The sequence below is a fragment of the Olea europaea genome, chromosome 13 (assembly GCF_002742605.1).
Source record: "Olea europaea var. sylvestris chromosome 13, O_europaea_v1, whole genome shotgun sequence".
NCBI lineage: Eukaryota > Viridiplantae > Streptophyta > Magnoliopsida > Lamiales > Oleaceae > Olea > Olea europaea.
In genome coordinates this window covers 812,365-827,665 of record NC_036249.1, presented here as the reverse complement: position 1 = coordinate 827,665, position 15,301 = coordinate 812,365, and the positions used below count along the sequence as shown (strand labels likewise).

General features: G+C 33.4%; 3 protein-coding genes across 4 annotated transcripts; 1 reads left to right on the top strand and 2 right to left on the bottom strand.

The window, feature by feature from the left end:
• Window positions 1-1,409: 1,409 nt before the first annotated feature.
• Window positions 1,410-4,053, bottom strand: LOC111408144. Its single transcript, XM_023037946.1, has 4 exons — window positions 3,947-4,053; window positions 3,647-3,836; window positions 2,282-2,413; window positions 1,410-1,725 (listed from the first exon to the last, which is right to left on the bottom strand). Exons 1-4 carry the CDS (start codon window positions 4,051-4,053, stop codon window positions 1,723-1,725), a joined length of 432 nt encoding a protein of 143 aa, XP_022893714.1. The 3' UTR covers window positions 1,410-1,722.
• Window positions 4,054-4,812: 759 nt separating this feature from the next.
• Window positions 4,813-9,315, top strand: LOC111408143 (mitochondrial pyruvate carrier 4-like). Its single transcript, XM_023037945.1, has 5 exons — window positions 4,813-4,867; window positions 5,778-5,867; window positions 6,103-6,155; window positions 8,595-8,668; window positions 9,042-9,315. Exons 1-5 carry the CDS (start codon window positions 4,813-4,815, stop codon window positions 9,085-9,087), a joined length of 318 nt encoding a protein of 105 aa, XP_022893713.1. The 3' UTR covers window positions 9,088-9,315.
• Window positions 9,316-9,725: 410 nt separating this feature from the next.
• LOC111407168 (probable serine/threonine-protein kinase DDB_G0278845) lies at window positions 9,726-13,738 on the bottom strand. Of its 2 annotated transcripts, none has more exons than XM_023036496.1 (3): window positions 13,242-13,738; window positions 10,526-10,684; window positions 9,726-10,089 (listed from the first exon to the last, which is right to left on the bottom strand). In XM_023036496.1, exons 1-3 carry the CDS (start codon window positions 13,584-13,586, stop codon window positions 9,958-9,960), a joined length of 636 nt encoding a protein of 211 aa, XP_022892264.1. In that variant the 5' UTR covers window positions 13,587-13,738; the 3' UTR covers window positions 9,726-9,957. The 2 variants fall into 2 exon arrangements, with proteins under 2 accessions (XP_022892264.1, XP_022892265.1); XM_023036497.1 differs by having other exon boundaries at window positions 10,595-10,684; window positions 13,242-13,736.
• Window positions 13,739-15,301: the final 1,563 nt, after the last annotated feature.

The window sequence follows — 15,301 nt, the reverse complement described above, 5'->3', positions numbered from 1 at the left end:
GGAGCTTAGGGCAAGAGATTGAGACCGATGATTTGGGGAAATGGGAATTTCATTTCATTTTGAAGTCCATTATCACTTCATGGTTTTGTTTAGGTTAGCTCGACTTTGGTACTTTCATTTGTTATTTTAAAGTTTGGATCTTGTTCCTCTACCACATCACCAATTTTGTATTCCTATAAGAGTTATGTGATTAATTTTGTGTACGTGTAGACCAATTGTTTTGAATAATTTTATTTGTATTTAATGAAGTTGCATAATGATTTACAAATCGATGAGGTGGATTTTTTTTTTTTATTTCGTTGAAATTTTTTTGACTCAATTATATCTTATTACATTATATGTAGATAAATCATTATATACATATAATACAATTCATACATTTTTGGTGATGGGATTTTTTTTTTTTTTTGGTGACAGTGGCGTTGAAGCTGGTTGGGCAAAAAAGCCTTTTCTTTTGTTTGCATTTTAAAATTTGTTTAATAAATTAATTATCATTTTCAAAAACCTGTTAATTTATTCCATTTTAATGGATAATAGTGACTGAACTATTTTACCCTTTTTAAAAAAATTTGGGCTCCATTTCTCCTTTTTAATTTATGTTTTCAAAATTTATTTTTAACAACATATTCTTTCATAAAATAATTTGATTATTCTATTTGTACATCAAATGGCAAAATAACACAGATAATTAAATTACATGCACATGTATTCCATTTCATTATTTTTTAATCGTTAAAATTAATGACAAAAATAGTCTATGTCAGATGCTGTCAACAAAATTGAAAAGTAGAATGTAGCTGTAGCAGCATTGAAATAATTTTACATATAAATCTAAAAAATTTTCTTAACTATATATTCTTCAAAAAAACACAATTTCAAAAAATATTTTTTCCCCTAAAAATATGGATCTGAAACAAATGTCCAGAGACCCTTGGGGGCCATTCTCTTCATGTTTTAGTTTTGTAGTTTTGAATTTTGAATTCATTTTAAGTTTTGTGTTTTGAGTAGTTGTTTTGAAATTGTTGAAAATTCATGTTTTTTGTCATTCTGAAAAATAGTTTCTGGAAACATAAAACTAGAAAATGCGTTTACTTTGAAATTTTGATAATATTTTATTCTAGAAATCTTATTATTCAATAAATTTTAATATTTTAAAGTTAATATAGTATTAAATAACATATAAATTTTAAAGTTGGTGAAAAATGATTTGAGTGTTCATGAAATGTATTAAATAACTTATTTTTAACCATACATTCTTTAATAAAGTGTTAATGAAAACTGGTTTGAGTGTTTATATGAGCCAAATATAGCCTTTGAAGTTCTTAAAACCAATTTTATTTGTAATTATTTTTCATTTCCACTACTAACATAAGTTAAAATTCAATAACATGAAACATGTTCGTGATCAGTAAAACTTGTCTTGATTGAACCTCAAGCGTTCAAATTATTTCAAAAGTCTATAGTCTTTTTTGAGGCAAATAATACATTTGTATGTACAAATGTGAAACAATCCCTTCTATATTGAATTGCACATCACCGATGTATGTAGTCTTATACTTACAATTAAGTATATATTAAAAAAAAAAAATAACATCATTTTCTTCTTATGCTTCAATCATAAAGTTCCATCTTATTTTGTCTCTTATCTGACCCTTGAAATCATCAACTGGATAATGAAGTGCAAGAATCTCATCTATACGTTTCACGGGAGAGCTCAGCATTTCACTGCATCAGGGGTAGCAAGTTACAATGGCCAAAGATTATTCATGGGGTACAACTCAAGGAAAAGGAAGAAGGCACTACCAACACATTCTCCAAAAATTCAATATTGCCAAAGATTATTCAATAAAAAGAAGAAGGCACTACCGACACATTTGAACCATACATTCTCCAAAAATTCACTATTCAAAACAATGTTTTTTCCCAAAAAAGGGCGACCAAACAGGGGCTTAGTAGAAAACAGTATTCATATTGCTTTTTGTTCGATAATCCCTATAATGTTCAAAACCTATTGAACTCTAATATCAAAATTGCAGGTGCTATCAAGCAACAAAGTCTCCTTTTCTTTCTTCTTCCTCAACCTTGGGAAGAATTGTAGAAAGACACTGTTTCGTTAGAGTTAAATTACTTTTAATCTAGAAAAAATTTGAAGTAGCTCGAAGGTAACAATTCTTTTTAAGTTTATGCATTTTATAATATCAGTAAACCAAATATAGCAAAGGATTTCAATAGATAGTCAGGCTTGTCCAATTCTACCTCTATAATTAAAGTAAATACATACCTTGAACAATGTCTTTGCTCCCCAAATAACAAATGTCTCATTGCAGGTGTGGTGCCTATGATTTTCCCTCACGCCTCTACGTCGGATCTCCCCCAAATGAATTGAAGCACAGAAGCTTGCTCCTCCTGTAATGTGACAATTCACTTTGGTGAAAATCACTAGAAAATAGAGATGCTTAAGAACACAGAAAACTTTAGTTGCAAAATATAAGAATTAAATAAAAATCACATAAATCATTTAAAAGGGTGGTGAATGCCCATAATCCTCCTTATGTCCCCTTCTAATGCTTGTGCAGCAACAGATCCGATGAACTAGTATATCCTGTGATCCCTGTGACAGGTTCTTATGTCGTATGCTAGTATTGGAGGGGCTAAAAATAAATTCGAAATACAACTTAGTTTCAGGCTTTCAGTACACCATATTCTTGAATCTATAGCCAGTTATATATTTTTAATTTCTATTGCATGTAAATATAATTGTTTTACGGCCTTAAAAACTCGCTGACTATATATCACCTTATCATTACGTAAAATGCGTGCAGGCACAAACTTTATGTTTCTTTCTCCATATATCGCGGCAAAAGGAGTAAAGTTTCCAAGTTATTTATCTGTACAATACCTAGAAATCAGATTTATAGTTCATATTTAAAACCACAACGTATGATTCAAGATCAATAAGAGTTACAGGATAAAAAAATGGATGTAAGAGTGTTTGTTGATTCATCCACATTTAATTCTCCTTTCATTTTCCTCATTCAACCTGTAATTAAAAAAAAAAAAAGCCTCATTTGCCGAAAAGTATAACAAAAGTGCAAATCTTTTATCATGGCAAAGAAAATTATTTAACTATTAATCCCCTCATATATCATGTGCCAAGTACCTATTGTTGTACCTTACAACGAGAAAATAGTCTCAGATTCCTAAACCTTATGCTTTCACAACACACCTTTCCTTGCATTAATCCTTTAAAAGTCATTTTCCTTTCTTTTCTCTATTATTATCAATTATAGAATTACCAAAAAACAAATACTTGTACCTAAGTATGAACAGGTTTACATTTATTGGCAGGAAAAAGAAATCACAAACTTGGTCTGTCGTGTCAACTTACAAAATAATTGAAAACTCATGGAATAAATTCACAACCTTTTTCCTCCAAAAAACTAGTGCAGCATCACAATGTTGTGCACTACTCACTAAAAGTTGCACCAAGCTCAAGTATTAAGATTTATAGTTTTTTTTTTCACTTTTTCTCCTCCTTGAATAATTTTATGAACAAATGACATTGGGTGGATACTTCTAAATTATAACTTTCTTGACAGAAAAATAAAAATAGACCAAAAAAAAAAAAAAAGAAAAATCCTGAAATGGCAGCATCCAATGCAAGTGAAACAGGATTAATCAACCATCCACCCTCATCCTTCATTACAATTGAAGAAGACAAAGGGAATTTCACTGTATTAGCATCAAAATATTTATCAGAACCGCCATGTAAAGTCACCTTATTGCTATCATACGCCGATTGGTGAAATGAAGAATCGGAAGAATAGTGTTGGAAACTAAGGGCAACCCATGTAAGAAAAAGGGTAAAAAAAAAGAAAGGAAAGAGTATAAATGGAACTGTGTGCGATTTTTTGAGGAAGAATTTCAGTGAATTTAATAGGGTTACTGCAGTTTTTGGGGTTTGCGACTGGAGAACAGGGCTAAGAGACGACTATTTGGGAAGAGAGAAAGGAGACCAAAGAGAGACGGGCTGGAACGAAGTTTCTCTTTCATGTTTCCTGTGTTTTCATAAAAAATTGGGTTTTGTATAAAAAACGTCCAAATTCACATATTGGATTTTCTTCACAATTTTTTGTTTTTTGTTTTCAAAAATTCGATTTTCGAAAATGGAAAAGAGAACGCATTTTCACTGTTTTGAAAAATTGAAAACAAAAAAGGACTTGAAAACAACAAAGAGAACAGGGCCTTAGTGGCTCATGTGGATGGAAACTGTTTGGATGAAATTTGATAATTAGGTTGAGGACAAAAAAAAAAAAAAAAAAAAATTGGGTACTGTACTTTTGGCAAAGCTTAGGCATGAGAGTTATTTTTGGAGTACATAAGAGTGTCCAAATGAACACCCGACAAGGGGCACATTGGGGTACTTGATGATGTACACCAAAAATAATCATAAATATTAAATCAACAATTTACACAAATTAATACAAAGAAATGTTAATTATTTGCTGCTAAGCCCCCTATCATTATTTCAAAATTTCTTTTATAGCAAATTTATTTTTAATCGTACATTCTTGTAATTAAATATTTTGTTCCTAACCTAATTTTTTTTTTCTATGTTTTAATTACACATCTTTTGAAAACTCATTATTTTAAAACTACTTTTTTTTAAAATTAATAAGAAAGATAGACAAACCAACAGGGCTAAATAATAAATGGAATTATTAAAGCAGAATTCTTTAGACTCAGCTCACTTGCATCTTCAGAAATAAGGAAGAGAGAGAGCGAGAGGGTGGGTGGGTGGAGAGAGATTTAATGGCGACCTCGAAATTTCAAGCTCTGTGGAATCACCCTGCTGGCCCTAAAACAAGTCAGTTCTTTCTCTACAATTTAATACATGTATATATGTGATGATACATAAGTGTGTATGTTATATGGTCGATACGAAATTCTCGTTTGATGATTAGATAAACTTACAATGCCACTTATGAGTTTCTTATATTTATATCCAATTCAATAATATTCATAAACTCTATAATCGAATTTAGTTTATTTTGAAATTTTAGTTTTCCATTATCTTAATTTTCAGCGGATATGACTTTTCCTATTTGTTTGTGGGGGTATTTTTTTTTTTTTTTTTTAAATCGGGATAAAAAATTTGGATTTTTGTTTTTTTGATTTTGTTCTAGGTCAGAAATTGGTGGTGCTATTGAGTTTTTGAGGGATTTTATCTATTTTAGACTAAAACTTTAAAAACCAGGAGCTGGAAGTTAGTTGGACGGAAAATAATTGGTAGGACGTTAGAAACAGAAAAATGAAACACTTAGGATGAAGTTTGAAGTATATAATGGTGAATAATAATGATCTAATTATTCAATTTGGATCAATTTTTGAAGAAAATAGAACAAGCAAAAAAAAAAAAAAAAAAAAAAGAAGAAGAAGAAGAAGAAGGGAAAAAGGATTGAAAATCATACAAAAATATGAAGTTGGGGACTAAAGTGCACAAGGATTGAAAGCTGAGGGGTCTTGGATGCAATTTATGAAGAGATGTGATTGAAATGAAAGTCAAAATTTGAGAACTAAATTTTACAAGACAAAGTTGAAGGAAAAATTTTACAAGACAAAGTTGAAGGAATTGATGTGCAATTAAACCAAGGGATTAATTGCAAATCTGGAACCAAAGGGAAGCCCTGCGCCCACGACTAAAACCGGGGCGCACATGATCGGCGCCCAAATTAAACCCCAAGAGCAAAATCTTTAACCTTGCTTTCGGAGTGTAGCGCTCGCAACATTCAAGTGGGGCATTAGCATAGCCAATATTGCTGACTCCACTAAACCACCTGAGAAAGTTTCGTATCCCCAACAGATAGGTATATCCATGTGATGATTTTTTGTACTCTTTATATCCATTCTGGTCTATCTCCTGTGCACAGAAAATAGGATTGATAATTGTTTTGTGTTTAGGTTGTATTGTTATATGTCTGTATATTTGATAAGGTCTTTTAATCAAATATTATTTTTGGCTCAACTATTTATTGTTTCCCCTTTAGTTATGTTGATCATAGAACCAAATTTTTCTTACTTGATATGGTCATGCATCTGCAGCTGTTACAGCCACTGGAGTCATCTGGTCACGCTACAGCACTGTGATTACTCCTGTAAGTTCGACTGTTGATAAAGTACATATATCTTGGCAAGTACATGTTTTATGTAAATATCTTATGTGATGACCCTATGTTCGTTAGATTTTCATCACATTATTATACATATTCTTCAGTGAAAAAAGTTCATTGCTAGGCGATTCTCTTCTTCAACACACAATCTTTCCATTGAATAATTAGATAATGCTGCTATTTATTCCCAAAAACTTGAATATTACACTCTTCCCAGTTAGAATATTGAGCCCCCTTTCCTTGATATTTATCCATTACTTTTTGTTTATTGATTTAGAATTTCTAATCTAGAAAACCCTAAAATTGGAATGAAAAACTGCAATGCTGTAAATAATAATCTGAATTTTGTTACTGAGATGAGATTATAATGTTGTGGAGATCCTATTAAGTTGCAAATTATCCAGTTTACGAAGTTACATAATTTAAATGGATAGCTTCTCCCTCTCTATTATCATGTATAACCTTTTTCTCTGAGTTGTAGCTTCCAGTTGCATCTCATGTAATATCTTTCCTGACTTTGTGCATTATCTTGATCAGATCAGATAAAGTCTCCATATATCCTAAACAGAATCCTACTACTTAATATGGTCAACTGAAGCAGAATGTGAAAGATGTTTTTGATTGTATAACATTTTCTTGGGGAAGCTGAGACGAGATCCATACAAATTTTTTCCTTTTCATTTTTACTTTCTTGTGGTCATGGATATTTTCATTGTCTTCAGAGATACTTGGAATTTTTTACTCCCATATACGACCTGTGACCACCTTGCCTCCAGTGCAGAGAGGCAAATAAATAAGGCTTATTCTAATAAAGGTTTTTTATTCCATTATTTCTAGTCAAATTGACTTGCTATATAGGTCACCTAATATCTTTCAGCTTCTTGCTTCTATTTTTTTCCCTTGGTGTCTGTCCTTGTCTTTGCCTTAATACGAAGTTGTACTTCGCAAATTCTTGATTTTCCTTTGCTCTTAGTCCATCACCGAAGTATGATTCAGAAAGCTGAGTTGATATCCTTATTTGAGATAACAAAAAAGGTTCAACAGTAGCTAATTCATTTTTCCTTTCCTTTGACAATTACTTTTTCTCTGTTGCTTCCTTAGTATGTGGATCCTCCTCTTGACTACCTCAAAGAAGGAAACTAATGAAGAATAAGGAATTCATTTCACCGGGTTCCTCGAGCCAAGTTTCCTAACAAACAGAGCCATCCAAATGGAACTTGTAATAGACGCCACATGCTCTGTAGCCTAATTTGGAATGGTGAGTGGCTGTAAGAACCCTACTGGGCGATCTTGTTATCGCCAGATCAGAGTGTCTGAAGCTAATATTTATAGACACCATATATCTCTATTCAAAGAGTGGGGGATTCAATTTCATGATTATGCTTCTTCAAATGGAAGTTATATTTTCCCAACGGATAGGTTGATTTTTGGGGAAGTAAAAACTTAGAAGAAGGAAGAAAAGTAGAGACCTTGACATGTTAGTAACTTTATGGTCATGGAAAGCATGCATGTCTCATAAATGTTATTTTCTGAAATTCCGTAGGAAAAAGCACAAGCTTAGACGAAGGAATTTCTGTTCACTTATAGCATCTAAGCTCTCATTGATGGGATAGCCTGGGTAGAATGAACAAACTGAAGACCTTGACATGTTAGTATCTTTATGATTTTCGAAAGTATTCGCTTCTCTATATTTATTTATTTATTTTTCTGAAATTTCCTTGGGAAGAAGCAAACTTGGAGAGATGGAAATTTCTATGAAGTTATATCTGGCAATGAGATTGAGGTGTATGTCTTGTCATTTACATTTCAAAGAAATTCTTGAACCAATCTCCTTCTGTCCATGTGTCTCGGGGTGAGTCTATTATTTAGCCTTACTGATCAGTGATCACTTGCTTCCAGTTGAATCTTTCTGCATGATGAACATCTGTGGTGAGCAACAAGGTCTTTTTAGGTATCTGGCCTTGTCATTTAAGAATCTGCGGTCTTCAACTTGGGCTAATGACTTACTCTTTCTAGGCCAGGGTTACGTAGTAAGGGAAAATGAAGAGACAGCAAGTAGTACTTTGCAGTAGACTAGTTGTTTTATGATCATGCAAAATATGCACGTTTGCAATGTTTTCTTTATATTACAAGTTTTAACATTCATGGCATCTTTGGGCACTAGGAAGGATAGCGCTAAACAATAGTATGAAAAAGAAGATCTAATAATACGGCCAAATGTACACTTAAATGTATATGCACTATGCAGAAGCACCAAAGCGCACATGCACGTATAGATGTGGCAGTGAATTGATTTCCCTCCTCTTCTTTATACCCTATTTTATTTCCTTATATTCACAGTTCAGTTGTTTAGTGCTTTTAAAGCTAGATGTCTTACAATTTTCTTTCAATGACTTGGGGGATGTTATGAATTATCAACTGCAGAAAAACTGGAACCTTTTTAGTGTGAATGTTGCAATGGCTGCTACTGGCATCTACCAACTTACACGAAAAATTCGGTAAGTCAGTCGTGTGCTTTTCTAAGCTCCTGTTTGACAACCATAAAAAAGAGATTTATTATTTTTCTTTTTATTTATTTTTTTAGTTTTTTTGGGAGAAAATGAGTTTTAGAATAGTGAAGGGTGGTTAAAAAGTAGGAGAAAGTTTTAGATTTATGTACAAAATATTTTATTGTGAGAATATGTCATTGAAAATGAGTTTGAGAAAAAAAATAGTTTTGTTTTAATGATTGTTGAGCAGGGGATAAGCACTAACGAAAATTTCTGTACATATCAGTGGTGTTGAAAGTGGAAACCCAAGTATTGCTTGTTTACTCATTTATGGTTACTATTGTTGATGATATTCTTAAAATTGCCTGGTTTATGTTACCAGTCACGACTACTTTAGTGAAGAACAAGCTGCAATGGCTAAAGAATGATGACGAAACTCCTCTTTTGATGACCCCGAGTAGGCTACTGTGAAATTCACCTCGTGGACATATTACTTGTGCATGCCCTTGAACGTCATCTTCTTTTTCTCCCTTTCATTTCCATTCCCAATATCAACATTTGTAACTGCTTATCTTGAATAAGAGAATGTCATCATGATATTTTATGAGTGAAAATATGAGTCTTCTAACTTAAATGTCAAGACCAATTGAATATTATGTCCTTATGTATGAACTTTACAGAGAGTGACAACACATCAATGGTAAACAGAAATCTTACGAATTAAAAAATTGGAAATTTGAAGGGAAAATTCTGCATGTACAAAATTTTTGTTCATAGAATCTGGTTAGAACCCTCACTGTGCGTGGGCCCCATGTGTGATATAAACAGCTTGTTTGGGAGCGATTTTTTGCGCCAAAAAATTGATTTTTTTTAATCATTATTTTACTATTTCAGTCGTCATATTTGACTTCTTTTCTCACAGGTGGACCTCACTTTTCTCTTAACGGTCAAAAAATCAATTCTCAAAATCACTTACAAACAGGCTCAAAATGCCAAAAAATCAATCACCCACCCCACCAATGTGTCTTTTCTGTAAAACATATGTGAACAAAAATTCTTTCAAGTGTAGTGCAACTCAGTTTTAAGTCAATTTCATTCTGGGCAAATTTCATCTCAATGTGTCCAATATCAACTACAATTTGTAAAATTTGATATCCCGACATTACAAAAATATCAATTGCCTGTCTCATAATGCAACCAGTATTACCGGAATTCCATGCATGATAATAAGCTACAGCTTGAAGGTATAAATAAACGTCACAATACATCATGTACCGGTAGTACTGAGGTTCATTCTTTCAAACCGGTTGTGGTTGTCTCTCACTTTGATCTGTTTTGGAGTCCGATTCATTATCTCCATTATTCTCATTCAAGCCAAATGTAGTGCTTTCATTCAAATCTTGTCGTTCTTCTGGACTATTATCCGTGGACTGAGAAGAAAGTTCAATCAATAAGAATGAGATCGTAAATAAAATGCATCAAAACTTCTCTAACAGTGAATGATATAACAACGAAAGAGATCAATGAAGTCGATTAACAGTGGCTGTGCTCGATAACAAGCCAACTATCCTCTTGCATACCACCCGTTTCTCCCCAAGATGGATTTAGTATGAAGTTCAAAGCATGAAGAATGGACCAGGAGGATGAACAAAATATCTAAGAAGCACCCAGTAAACAGGCAATTGCCTGAGATAAATATCCGTGCCACCCTTAAAGAAAAATAAGATGGAAAATGACGCTCCCATTCATTGAAAAGGATAATTTGCACTCTATATTGAAGAAGTTGGGCTTTTGGAACTCTTCTACAATAAGACTGAAAATACATGAACAAAAACAGAACCCGGGAGAATATGCAAAATAACACGCCTTATTTTCATCCGTAGGGACATCATTGATGTCTGGCTTTTCATCAAACCTGTCACTCTTAGAGGTTACCTCTTCTGCGTTTGCATCAAACTCAATTGGTTTAGCTTCGTCTTCGACTTGTTCTGACAACTCATTTTTTTGTTCCTCCAGCACAGCAATCTATTCCAATAGTACCCAAAAAAGGGGTAAAACATTACTCAATTAGTGGAACTATCCTCAGCAAAATCGCAATACAGAACACCCAATGCAAAGAACAAAAGGAACTTTCCAGGTTTTTTTTTTTTTTTTGTCATTTTCTAAAGATTATTTCCATATGTTGATGTAGGAATGGATGTAACAAAGTATCGTCTTAGAATAACAAATAAAAAAATAATTAGCTTTGTACTTATATGAGGATTCAAGCTGTCTGTCTACTTATATGCAACACTAGGTTTAACAACCCACTGTCATTCTGCTAATTCAGCATCGAAATCGATTGAAAATCAACAAAATCAAAAGCAGCAATAAGGAAAGATGTCAAGAAAACAAACGAACCATGATGATGATACTTTAAAATTGCACATACATGCATTAGAAAATCTAAAATACAAAGAAAGTAAGATTTGAGTAAAGAGACATCTACACAATCACGCAAATCCAAGTAAGCACATTAGTGAAGTGAGGACATTTAGATTCAAAGATATATCTTGGTAACATGAGACACTGACAAAAGTGAATAAAGTTATCGTGCCACTTCCCAACAAGTGAGATAAGCTTTAACTGAATCATTTTAGGAAAATCCATCACATCTATTTCATTTCTTTCACTTCGCCTATGCTTCCTTTTCCTTTATTTAAGTGGAGGCTCTCTACAAACAGCAGGGAGAATATACATAAACGATGAATACGGATAGTTTACAGCCACTGCAGAGTGCTCAAATCTTGCCATGCCTACATATGTAGACATGTAGGGAAATAAGGTCAAATATCAAACAAGAGATCAGTCCAATTCAAACGGATTAATAAATGTAGGGTAAATTTCGGAGAGAATAACATATTACAAATTCATAGGTCAATGAGTAATTAGCAGCAGAAGGGATGAAATGCAGCTTGTTCATATACTAACAAGAAAGAACATTTTTGTGAGGATCCAGCAGCATCCCAATTTCAACTCAGTCATAGAAGTTTCAGTTTGATCACACCATTACCTCCATATTTCGCTCAGTTTGCACTTTAGTCCATCTCTAAATAAGTGGGTTTTGGCAATAACAAGAAAAGGCCCTTTAGTGAAACTGGCCAAGCGGTAGTTCCATTTCAATTGGAAAATGCAGCCAGATGTTTGGGGCAAACGAATTAGCTCTTTCAAGCTCCCTTTCTAGAAGATAAAGCTAGAATGTCTTTCATAAATAAAAGTAAAAGGTTTTTTGAAGCTTAACAGACCGATTTCGGATTTTCAGAAACTTCATGCCAATAACCGAAATAATTTAGGCATTATTACTTAAAATGCAGAGCAATGTTAAAATCCAAAGTTTGTGTTATACTTCTAGTACAAACCAAAACAGATTATTTCTTTGAGTCTACAAGGAGAAACATTGAGCTTCTCTCTCCCCTCAACTCTCTCTAGAGATCTACGACCCTCGTGCTTATGAAGAAAAGATAAAACCAGTCCTCAAAGCTGGAATGAGAGTTTCTCAGCTGATAACCATCAATAATGCAAAGCAAAACTAGGATAATAAGGAGTCACGACTGAAGATGACTTAGTCACCACTTTGAAGAAGCAAGCTAGTCTATGTTGCAGATATATTTATCAAAATTTCAAGAACTATATTTTCCTATGTGTATCATCACCAACTTGAAGAAGCAAGCTAGTCTATGTTGCAGATATATTTATCAAAATTTCAAGAACTATATTTTCCTATGTGTATCATCACCAACTAAAAACTCCCAAGAAAATACAATGATATGAATATAAATCAAGATCTAATTGTAGAAAGAATAAAAAGTTGCAGATAACTCTTTTTTTAACTTGGAATCCCGATTACTAATTAAGAAGTCTCTATCAACAAGATAAAAGAGTGAATTCTTCCTTTCGTGAAATTAGGCAAATGAAATGAATTTTGTCTCATATCTTATGTATATAATCAAGTAGAGAAAAGATAGATATATAGTTTTTAACCTTTCTCTATCTCCCGAAAATAATGCCACAGAAGTTATCAAGAAAGAGACACAAAGACTTTTATCCTACATTTAACCAAAACATCTAATCAATTATATTTCCTCTCTAATTGCAAATAAACCGTACACATCATTTTCATTTTTTGGTGTGGGGTGGGCCGAATCTTTCCCCCTAAATAACTAAATTCTTTACCATTTCGCCCTTAAATTTTCTAGCAGGACCTTCATGAAAATTAGATTTCATCTCACACCCATACTTTTCAAAGTCACAGATTTCAATTTCTTGGAGCCAAGTTCACATTTTTCAAATGCTCTAGTCAAATGTTTTTAATTTCTTTCGACTCCGAAATTCCCATCTTCTATTTTTTAAACACAAAGACCATTATCCATTGCAAATTTCAGATTCGAGGACTCTATACCACAGTTCACCTTAAAATAAAATTTTGCAGGACCCCCAACCCAATTCAATTCCCGAACAGTTTACAGTCAACGTTCACAAACCCATAGCCAACCCTAACATGCATAAACGCACAAAATGAGAATTTAAATTCGCAGAGAAGTACCGGAATATACTTAAATTTACGCTTGGGTGGCTCCTCTACTGCAAAGGAGTCTACTTTATCGGAATTCTTTGAGTCACCGTTACTACTAACATTATTATTGCCATTGTTACTATCACCACCGTTATTGTCTTTATTTTGGCTGGGCGTTATCACCGTCCACTTGTAGAACAAGAGATGTGAGGAGCCATTAGCGTTTCCGTTTGGGGTTTGATGGTCGTGGTTGTTGGAATTGAACGCCGACGCGTGGACCCACTTCTTCTTCCACTTGCGGACCGGCCCAGTGAAGACGGTGGTTGGCCCGTATCGAGTAGACGACCGCCCGAGTCTGGCTCCTACTCCCTCCATTGTTTGAGAAAAACCGGATTTGAGGCGGCTGCCGGCGTTTTTTCTGACTCTTTTATAGTCTTCAGGGGAATTATGCGATGATCTGAAGCGGTGTCGTATGTTGAATTCTCTCTCACAAAGACGTGTGTTATCTCGTGCTCCCACTTGATGCGAGCTGGTAATTGTGCAATTATTACAAAAGTAAAAAAAAAAAAAAAAAAAAAAAAAAAAAAAAAAAAGAGGAAAAATTGCACCAATGGTCTCCAAGCTATCGTCTTTGTGGCAAGTTGATCTTTCACTTTCAGAAAAAAGAAAAAGAAAAGTTAGTCACCAACCTTTTATCATAATTGCATTCATCCCCAGCCGTGTAATGGTTTAAAGAAAAGCCATGATCACACAACAACACTCATATATGTATGCTATGACCTGATATATACAAATTTTAAAAACTTATGCCGTCTTTGTTTGGTGTAGATTAAAAATTTGATAAAAATTTAAGTCAAAATTAATAATTAATTTTAATTACACACATTTCATAGAATCTATAATTTTATAATTATACATTTCATTAACTTTCATCAAAATTTATTAAAAAATTTTTTTTTAGCTACATCAAATATCTCTAAATTTACCAATATTTCCGTAAAATTAAAATAAAAGTTTTGGGCTTGAGCATTCAGAGGGACAATGAAGCCTGGATAAGGCCCAGTAGTGAATGAAAACCCTAACAATATATAAACCAGCCACCATACGCTAAGATTTACACCTGCAGTCTTTCAATTTCCTCGTCCTCCTCCTCGTCCTCGTCCTCCTCCTCCTCCTCCTCGTCCTTCTTTTATAACTACAAATACAAATCCAAATCTATTCGTGAATTTCATTTGATTATGAATTTCTCTTATTTTTTGTATGTTACTAAACGGGGCTACATGTACTCCAAGAAAGGGTTGAATACTGAATACCCTTAGTTCTTGATCTGCCAATGCGGCTGTAGCCATAGCAATAATTTTTGAGAAGTTTACTGGCCGGTTGTTGTTTCTTTTCATCGACAAATCTGCTTACCGAACTTTTCACATTTTTCTCCAGTTTTTATTTTGGTTCAATTTGATCGGGTATGTATAGGAGAATGGAAGTAGAATGAAACGGCAGAGGTTTTAGCCGTTTTAAGAGACCATTCTCCGAAATCAATCAATGAATTACCATTGATTGCACTTTCCGGGCTCACTGCATAGAGTTTCAAGCAGTATGCGTCTATAGGTGCATAAATCATTTCTCACAGCTAGATTAATTTCTGTGAATTTTTTAGAAGGTTAAATATTTATGTTTATTTTTTTTTTTGTAAAAAAAATGATTAAATAAAAAATTGAACATATGAATTTATTTATCTATATTTTATCTTCCAAAATATGTGAAATTATTAAAGTTGTTCTTTGTTTTTAAATAAGTTTTTATTATTTTTTATTTTTAAAATCTATTATTCTTTATATATATAGGATATTTCTCCTTGCACAGGGGGTCCACCCCCCTCTCACACCCTGTACACAGGACCTGTGCAAATAGCACAGCCCATATATATAACGTAAAGTTTTCCTTCGAAAAAAGCTCCGGCTACCCTACTTGTACGGGGCTTGTACAGAGTCGTACACATAGGGGTGAATTCCACCTCCCATGTGACAGCCTTGTTCAGAAAAAGCTCCACTTTCATGTGGGTGTCCTTGTACATGGGGTCCACCTCTCAC